The sequence below is a fragment of the Arachis ipaensis genome, chromosome B09 (assembly GCF_000816755.2).
Source record: "Arachis ipaensis cultivar K30076 chromosome B09, Araip1.1, whole genome shotgun sequence".
NCBI lineage: Eukaryota > Viridiplantae > Streptophyta > Magnoliopsida > Fabales > Fabaceae > Arachis > Arachis ipaensis.
The window spans coordinates 45,695,009-45,704,803 of NC_029793.2; the positions used below are offsets into that span (position 1 = coordinate 45,695,009).

At 34.2% G+C, this 9,795-nt stretch overlaps 2 protein-coding genes and 1 non-coding gene across 4 annotated transcripts; 1 reads left to right on the plus strand and 2 right to left on the minus strand.

Moving 5' to 3' along the window:
• LOC107618154 (39S ribosomal protein L45, mitochondrial) lies at positions 331-5,554 on the plus strand. Of its 2 annotated transcripts, none has more exons than XR_001615160.2 (12): positions 331-548; positions 691-734; positions 951-1,051; positions 1,190-1,273; positions 1,879-1,958; positions 2,546-2,597; positions 2,971-3,060; positions 4,240-4,308; positions 4,418-4,764; positions 4,876-4,944; positions 5,106-5,162; positions 5,292-5,552. XR_001615160.2 is itself a non-coding variant. In XM_016320113.2 (12 exons), the coding sequence occupies exons 1-12, from the start codon at positions 469-471 to the stop codon at positions 5,385-5,387; spliced, it is 924 nt and encodes a 307-aa protein (XP_016175599.1). In that variant the 5' UTR covers positions 336-468; the 3' UTR covers positions 5,388-5,554. The 2 variants fall into 2 exon arrangements, 1 of the variants encoding a protein (XP_016175599.1); XM_016320113.2 differs by having other exon boundaries at positions 336-548; positions 4,418-4,519; positions 5,292-5,554.
• Positions 7,247-9,408, minus strand: LOC107618155 (phosphoglycerate mutase-like protein AT74). The gene is made up of 2 exons (XM_016320114.2): positions 8,770-9,408; positions 7,247-7,765 (listed from the first exon to the last, which is right to left on the minus strand). Exons 1-2 carry the CDS (start codon positions 9,197-9,199, stop codon positions 7,353-7,355), a joined length of 843 nt encoding a protein of 280 aa, XP_016175600.1. The 5' UTR covers positions 9,200-9,408; the 3' UTR covers positions 7,247-7,352.
• On the minus strand, positions 9,723-9,795 carry TRNAA-CGC. Its single transcript has one exon. It is a non-coding gene; the product is annotated as a tRNA-Ala (tRNA).

The window sequence follows — 9,795 nt, forward strand, 5'->3', positions numbered from 1 at the left end:
CTGAAATTTTACCAAAGACATCAAAAAATAAATTTTTTTTCATTGAATTTTCTTTTTCTAATAACTTATTCGCTCCCAAACAATTACTTAATCAGTTATTCTACCGAGAATTCATCAACGATTGTAAAAAAGAGTAATGGAGCACTGAATTATTCACCACAAAAGAAACACGTTACTTTTATGTTTTTTTTTTTTTAGGGATATTAATTTCGGACATTCCCCTAAATAAAACATAAAAATAAAAAAAATATCCCGACAAAAAAATAAAAAATAATATTTATGTTCAAGAGAGTGAATGGACCAAATAATTAGAAGGCCCAACTTTGATTCCCAAATCCCACTCTATCGTCTAAAGTCTTAAACCCTCGGAAAAACTCCATGTCCCATTTTCCTGTTTTGTTTAAGCAATTTTCGTGATCTAACACTCACTCCACTCTAAATGTTTACCTGAAGAAGAACCAGAAGAAGATGATGCATCTCAAACGCTTTCAGTTTGTTCGCACGCTTTACCGTGCTTCTTCTTCTTCTTCCTCCTCCTCCTCATACCTGTTAGTAACCAGTTCCTAGCTTAATTGCTTTCTCAAATACCTGAAAATTAAATAAAGCATCTTCTTTTTCATTTTTGTTTCTAACTTTTATATGATTATTTTCTTTTTCTTTCTGAAATTGCATTGTGATTTGAACTTTCAGGCTCGGTAGTAGCTGCAGGAGCTATTCCAGTGCTCTATCCAATGGTAATCTCTTTCAACCCTATACTGTTTTCTCTCTTATTTTTTTTTTCAATTTGAATTTGCAGTTTAATAGTTTCAATGTAGATATTATTCATGCTGCGTATTTTTTTTAAAAGAAAAGTATAGTTATTGGTGTACATAGATGTATATGTTAAGAGTTGAAAATTGTGCTTCGACCTTCAATTTGTTGATGACTGAAGTGAATTCTTCTTTGATCAGGTTCTGAGCGTAGTTTTAGGAGCTTCTATCCTCATTTGAATAATGGATACAATGAATTTTCCTTGGCTAGTGTTAAGGCTTTGACTCTCAGGTCTACAATGGTAAATTAATGTATTCTCCAACATGCTGTCTCATAAAGACAATGGTTTTTAGAATTTTTTTTTTTTCATTTTTCGTTATTTTTTGTTTTCTTTTCATATTGGGAGAGTTGACTTCCAACTTTGTTATGTGTTTATTAGGCTGCGGAGTTGTCTCTTTTCATGAACGATAAGAGGCTTTTATCAACTCAAGTAAAAAGCGCTCCCCCTCATGCAAGACCAGTGGTGCGCTCTCATAAATTTCCCCTCTTCATTTTTGTGATGATTTAATATATACCTGTATCCAGTGTTCAATTTCATGTCGGATCGATAAACTTATGGGATAATTTTGGCTGTATGGACGATGGAACTTGTTTCACTCTGTAGTGCTGCTTGTCTGTATTTTAGGTTATAGTGATAGGTATTGAGCAATGTTTTTTAATTTATATGTTATTTTCCTTCTTCTTTGTCACTTCCTTATGCAATAGTGTATATCCATTTTTTGCACTATCTTTGTCATTTTTTAATCGATGCAATGTTTTTTAATCGATATGTTATCTTTTGTTTCAATTTGAGGATGTCTTCTTTTCTACATTCTCTTCTCTTCTAATCAAATTGTATTTTCTACCCAAAAAAGAAAGAGAAAAAAAGAAAAAAAGAAAAAAAAAAAAAAAAAAAAAAAAAAAAACAGTGGAAAAAACCGGAAAAGCTTGCCGAAGATAAGACCATTACGGCTCGCCTTTAGGTGTCCGACCCTGCATTAACGTAGGATGCTTATGCACCAATCTGGCCCTGTGTTTTTTATAAGTAGTTTTGAATTATTGTTCTTCCCTAACAAAACATTTATGCAGGGACAACAAATAGCATTAACGAGCCCTGGATTTGTCTATGAACCTTACAAACCTCGTGAAAAAATCCCACTTTGGAAGAGGTTAGATACCCTTCTTTTTTATGATTAGGTACCAATGGTTTCAAACCTCTTTGGTTGTGTACTTGATTTCTTCTCTATAATATAATCTAACTAAAATCACACTAAAAATATATTATAGGGTTTGTCTATCTTGTGCCCTTAGGGCACCTCTTTGGTTTGTGTTTTCATTTTCTGTTTTCTGGATTTTGTAAAGGAAAAAGTGAAAACAGTAAAAACAATAAAATCCTGTTTTTTGTTTTTACCTTCTGTTTTCACTTTTTCCTTCACAAAATCCAGAAAACACTGAAAATGAAAACACAAACCAAATGCACAAGTTTTCAATGCATTTGTTTTATATTCATTAAATAAAAACATTTAAAACTTTCTATTAATTGTAAGCTTATCATGTGCCCTTAGGGCACATGTTAGCTAAACCTCATCTTATAAGTCTCTAGGTAAGTTGTAACTTTTTCAGTTATTTTCTTCCACCAAATTTTAATGCCTTCCACACACGTAATGCATTATTCCTTATATGGAGTCATAATTTTTGTATCATAATGAGTTCTGTGATCCCTGACCCTGATATATTTGATGTTTGTTTTTATCAGATTGTTCACTAGAACTGGTTGGAGAAGAACTAAAGAAGACATGATTCTGGAGGTAATGATGCTTATCACTTATGTATCTGGTTGCATAAATTATTTCCGCTCTTTAGAGCCTATGTAATAGTTTCTCTTTGTCCAAAATTTTCCTTCTCATTCCCGCTCTTCTTTTTCCCTCAATGTCATACTGTTGCTTTCTTTATGAGGATCCCTTCTCATCTGCCTTACTTTTCTCCATTTTTTCTACTAGTTATTTTTCTTTTATAGCAGTATAGAAAACAGAGTGCAAATTAATGTTACACTGGATGTTTTGAAACTTCAACTATGGACAATTGCCTTTCCTTTTAATGGATGGTACCAGTCACTCTGATTTTTCTTTTATCTTTTTTTTCCCCTTTTTTTTTTCTTTTTTTTTTTGGTGGCTGTTGCAGCTAAAAAGTGCCTATGCCATTGCAAAGTTAAGGAAAAAAGGATATTCAAAAAAAGAATTCTACAATGAGGTTGCCAATATCTACAAGGAGGTTTGTAGCTGTCATTCTATATAGCCTTTACCATGTGTTACATTTTCCTACAACTCATTCTTTTGTTTGATCATTTTAGAATACAAGGTGGTCCTTGAGTTTAGTTCATTTGGACGAGCTTCTGCTAAAATATACTTTTTAAAATGATCTTCTCTTAAAGGTCTTGTAAAGAAGTAAAAGTTGTTTATGTTTGGATGCAAAATGATACTTTTCTAATGATTACTTTTACTGAGAGAAATTACCCTAACATACTAAAAAACACAAAAAGCACTAGAGCCACTGACGGTCCTTCTGCACTTTCTTCTCTTGATGCCATTGCTTTCTTCTTACCTCCTCATCTCAAATCAATGTGGTATGCATCAATTCAGAGCCAATGTGGAGAACATCCTTGGAATAAGAACTGGGGACCAAACTGAAATTTTTTTAGAACTATATGATCAAATTTTCATTAAGATCTTGACAAGTTAAAAGCTATTAGATAAAGTAATAAATCATAAATATTTTGTTAGAAAGATACATTCTGCAAACCTGAAATCAGGTATGATATTTGTTTTATTTTCTGTTTGGAACCCAAAACTATGGTTTGGGTAAAAGCTAGAAAACATGCTATTATATTGTAATGATTTTAAATCCTTTTGTATGTAGTTTCTTATTTGTTGTCCATCCGTTTAATGGAACAATTTCAGCCTGATGAAAACAGATATAAATTGAATTTCATTAGCCTATTCAAGAAATGAAATAGTCCAAATTTGATAAAATTGGAATGGTACAAAGAAAGGAACTTCATTTATTTTGTTGTGGTACCACACATTTTGAGTACCAGTATTTGTATCATTCAATAGATTAGGAAGAGGGTTTATTGTGTTGCAAGTTGCAACAAAGTTTGTAAGGAAAGGTATTTCAGAGTGAGGTAGTTACTTTGGATAATGTTGAGAAGAAAAATATTGAAGATTTTGCATTCAAGAGCTACTAAGAAATTATGGATATAAAAGACTTTGATGCTGGCCCCTCTGTTTGGTATATTTTTTACCAAATATGACAATTTTCCATCAGTAGTCCTTGGCAGCTCTCTTCTGTAATAATATGTATTTTATTATATGATGAATATCATCTTTTCAATTGGCTTACGTGTCTTGTAATATTTGGCCGAATGCTGAGTGTTTCTTCTTTCTTTTGCAGTTAAACACTCTAATAGCTAATGGTGACAAAAAGACATTAAGGAAAGTAGTTACGGAGAATATGTTTTCTGTATGCTTCCATTCCTTTATGTGATTTTATCATTATACGAATTATGATGAATCTATGTGCATTTTTAGAGGTTCAATTTTTAATATGTATTTAATTTACTTCTCTACAGGCACTAAAGAATGAAATTAAGCAAAGAGAATCTGTGTGGAGCAAGGTATACTGGGAAATGGTTCAGCCTGTTGTGAGCATACGAACATTGCGTGCTCGTTTGGTTAGTATTCTACTCAATTCTGTTTGTATTAAACTTTTGGTCCAGGTGATGTAGTGACTTGAAATGTAGAACAGGTATGAATTTTGAGAGTATTGACTTTGCTGGCATTTTGTGATATCGAAGAGTTGACATTGTTAACTTGATGAAAAAAAGTGAGGAGTCATTGATTCTAGTCTGGTCCAATTTGTGCAAGTTGGATTATTATTTGAATGTGCTGCGAATAGCACAAGAGGTTATTATTTATGGTATTGAACTGTACTATCTGTACTCTCTCTCTCTCTCTCTCTCTCTCTCTCTCTCTCTCTCTCAATGAAGTTATTACATGCTGTTTTTTTTCATTGCTTTATCATTTACAGATTGGTGTCGATAGAAAAGACCATGATAAAGTATTTATTCAGCTTACTCTAGAGATTATGGCTAAGCAGGTATGCTTTAAAATTTTCCCCACAACAACTAAGCTTAATCCCACTAAATAGACATTAGAAATAATCTTATGGCTGTAAAATTTTAAACATCGACATGGTTTCATGAGCCAGAGAAATTTCAAGACCATATATACAATGAATTAACTTCAGATTACTTGCAGAAGTTTGAGGCATACGACTCAAAAGGTGCTGTAGTAGCTGGTGATAAAAATAAGGAGGTAATGATACTATGATAATAAATTTCTTTACTTGTTTTTTTTGCTGCTATTTCGAGAAAATGGTTCAAACAATTAAATCAACATCAAATCTTTCTTAATTGGCTTGTCTTTTCTTGGTATGTTTTCCAGGTTCTTGTCTGTGATATATGGGTTTTTGAGAAGTCTCTATTTCACAAAGGATCATATTGGCGTGTTTGTGGACGATTATCTACAAAAGCATCATAGCTATATTCTAGCCATTCCTATGTTGTAACTCACGATTCCTGCCTGAACTGAATTCTTATATTTGATTTGATGAATAAAACTATGTATAGGTGTAAACCTATCCAAATTTTGTTCTTTCAACGGAACTCATTTCAAGACTTTTATTTATTTATTTATCATTTTTAATTTTTCTATGCCCCTTCCTTTTTCTTGGTGACAAACCATAAAATAATATGGAGTGAAGGAAACCATTTGGGAAAGGAATTCATTGACATTGACATGAATAAAGATAAAATAAATAATAAACGTGGAAGAACGGTCAAAGTGATATTCTACTCCAAACCCCACGATTCATTTGTGGCAAATGGATTAACAATTCAGTAATAATTTGGCAAGATTTAGGGGGAAAAAAACGACACAGTATTCTTGTATTAATGCTGATTAGTTGTATCTTTTAAGTGTGCTCTTGCCGCAATTAGAGTATGAAAGGTTCAAACAATCTTAAGCAATGTTTTCTCATATTAATTATTATTGCTTTCCACTTTCAGTTATATTAGTTTCTTTATAAAGGCTGCAAGATTTTTCTATAACATCCCTTCTAAGGAAAGCAAAGAATGTCTTCCAAATAGTTTCATTATCTACTTCCAAGTTTAAAATTCTTTATTCTTGGGATTGATCAATCTCATTGCACCCTACCTACCCATTTACATTTAATGCACCATGGACCAAAGAGAATGCCATCTTCAACCTCTTGGCATCTGCTATAGGGTCTATAATTTCATCACAAAAACTCTAGCTATGCGGGCGTTGAAGACAGTGACTTTAGGGCGTCCGGCACGTTGCACTAAAATGGTATTGGTGGAAGATGGTGACAGGAAGGAGCTCCCACCAAGTCAAGGGAGCGTGACGAAGGGTGATGAGACGGCGGAAGAGAAGGTGACATTGGCATCACCAAGTGTAAGTTTGCCACAAGAAGCAAAACCTCCAAAGAAAATGGTAAGCATAAATGAAATTGTGGAGGAGATACCAACTAAGAAGATAAAAAAAACGAGGAGTAAGAAGTCCTTCAGAAAGTCAAGTTCTAGGAATCAGGAAGAGGAAGAAGAGGGAGAATCAAAGCCTCTAAAATCAATTCTAAAAGTGGGTTCTGAACTCCCCGAAAATCATAAAGTTTGTTAGTAAAGTTTATAGCTGTGTGAATCATAATATATGTAATGAGATAGGAGGCCAAAGCCCACAGACCAGTGTGAATATGGGGTATGACAATCTCTATTCTATGCATTGAAAATTCCATAATTGTCTTCTTTCTTCTTTCTAATTTGTGCATCTATCTTATCCGGTTTGGAATTTGAGGACTCATTCAAACTGATTTCTAAAGCAAGTGGTATTTTATTGAATGCACAATTCTTACTTATTCCATGGGAGTTTTCCACATGAAGAGATCATGTGATTCAGATAAAGAGGTGGACATAGATATGAAAACTATCCATTAGATTCCACAGATTTTGTCATGTGCAAGTTGTCTTTCTAAACTAGAAAGAAAATAACCTGAATAAAAGGAATTCTCAAGAAAATTCTCAACTAAATTAAGTCATCCTCCTCCTTGTCACAAGAGTTCAACACAAATCAGAATTCAAGTGCCTGAGAATCATAAACAATGTTGAAACCAAACAAGATCAGTACAATACTGAGTACAAACTGGAACATCACGATCTTTCTATACCATATATGCTGGTTCTTCCACCATATAATGAATAATGAATAATATACGACATATTGGAAGTTTGAAACAAAAGAAACNACCAGCAACCAATACCCTATTATCTTATCCGACTTCTTGTTAATTTTTCTCCTTTTTAAGGTTTTCCTTTCTAATACAATTTCTTTTATCACTTAAAAAGAAAAAGAAGACCAACCTAGTATCAATTAGAATGTTGAAAATGAATCTTTAACCCCCAATTAGCTGGCTCGTTATGGACATATGCTTCATGTATTTGTTTCATCTTCCTTTTCAGCAATCTCATCGTCAGAGTCAGGAAGATGATCAAAAAAAGCATCAAGGTACCACGGACACTGATCATTCCAGTCACCCCTGCATGCGGTGGCACGCCATTTTTGGTCGGCTATCATCTCAGGGGAGAGGCCCCATTCCAGCATTTCTTGTGCTGTATGATGAACTGCTAAGCTGTATTCCCCGCCAGTTCCTAGCTGCATGACCCGGAACTCGCAGTTGCCAAAATTGTTTAGGTGCTCAAACTGTTCAACTGTCCATTTGAACCACTTCATTAGGAAAATACGTGATGTCAGCCCATGAGACACAATCACAAGATTCAAATCATTGCAAGGATCATGACGAAGCCTATTCATGTCAAGGTCCCTCCAGAGAGATTCAAAGAAACCTGCAGAGGAATTAGATTCTCCATTACAAACATGTTCCAACAATTTGTTGGAGATTCATATTAAAGTGACCAAAACTCCCTAAAATTTTAAGCATCATTAAGAGTTGAGCTTTTCTGTTATATTCCTAATAGAATTATTCTTTTTGCCTAAACGAGTCCATTAAGAATTCTAGACTTGCTAGAACAGTAGAACATGGGTAACTCATTTTGCAGTAAAGCTCTTCAACCATTAAACATTTGTTGAGAGTGGATTTTTTTTTCAATTTTTTTTATTCAATTGTTTGATAAAATATAATTTTTTATTATTTAACTACTTCTCTTACATATTTCTTTTTGTTTCACTTACAAAATGTAAACTGAGAAATCACGCTTTATTAAACAATAAAAAAAAAATTAAAAGGATTCCTTTCCATATTTTTCATTCACAAAATTCGAACAAGGACCTTATCATAAATGAAACAAGTGGATTAGAACCACACCAAACAAATCGAACACTGATAGTGGTAGTGGTATGCATAGGGCATAAGTAATCATATATATATATATTCAAATCTATTTTACAGAAATATCCAAACAGCTTTTTATTTTTAGTATTGTAGTTCAAGTGGTATTTTTCAACAATATGAATATTTAGTGTCTTTTTTTTATACCACAAAATTGAAGGTCATATTTATGTTTTTTAATAAAAACCGACCCATTGATTTGTTTATCACTTAAAAAAATTTCAGTTCATAGAAATCTGAGACTCAGATTTTTTGTTGGCCCCATATCCGACCCTAAAAAATAATTTGTTTACTCAGCATTACACCTAAACTTATATTTACCAAAAGCCTACACTAAATTCAAGAAAATGTAATATGCTTATTATATGTGTACCAATCCATTAATAACGCAAAATTCATCGAAAGTAAAAATATAATCAATGAGGGGGAATTGGGGAAATGAAGTATGACTAAGACTAAGAAGAAGAAGAAGAAAGAAGAAGGATAGTAAGTGGCGGTTACTTGAGATGCGATCGAATACATCGGCGGCAGATTCTCCCTCGGGAAAGCGATAAAAGAACCTTCCAAACCTCTCACGCGTCTCCTTCACAGCCTTCATCCTGTCTTCAATCTGAAAGTTCCCGAAATCCTGCTCTCTAATCCGAGACTCCTCCCTCACCCCTATCACTCTCTTCCGGCTTAACCTCCTCCCAACCTCCCTCAGCGTCGACCTTGTACGCGCGTATGGCGACACGTAGAAGTACGCGCGCCACTCCGGCGAGCATTCCTCGCCGGACATCAGCCGCCGGAGATCGCCCCCGGCGCGCCGGGCCTGCTGGATCCCTTGCGGAGTCAGCTGGATGGCGTGGTCGGGGGTTGTTGTGTATGCTGACGTGTCAAGGTTCCCTTGTGACTCGCCGTGCCGCATCAGGATTATTCTTTTCGGAAGCATATTCTATTGTTATTTTGGTACTACGCGGTGTTTATGTTATGTTTAATTGTTGGCATATATAGCTGGAGGTTGGAGCCACTGGGGATTCATATTTCTTAAATTCTTTTACTATGTTTTCGTAGGAACATGGTTTGTTTGGTCAAGATGCTGCAGCTGTAAACGTGTATGATTATTATTCCATCTTTGTTGAACAGGGTGGGATTTGATGACTTTTGTACTTAGCACAGTTAAAGAAATTCAATTAGGAGTTGATTTTCAAATTGAATATTCAGCATTGGACTTGGATCCACTTTTGGCAATTATTGAATTCAGTGGAATTACCGAATTACTGGAAAGAGGTTCTCCATTTGGGGAGGAGATCTTCTCCAATGAAAAAAAAAAAAAAGATGGTGTCCAGTGTAGAATTTTAATTTTTATTGCTATATCTCTCTTATTAATTTTGTTCTTATTTATAAAACTATTTGACTTTGATTAAAAAGTAAAAAAAATAAAGAAATGAATGCGAATTAAAAATTACAAGATGTGGAGATGCGGGGAATCGAACCCCGTGCCTCTCGCATGCGAAGCGAGCGCTCTACCATATGAGCTACATCCCC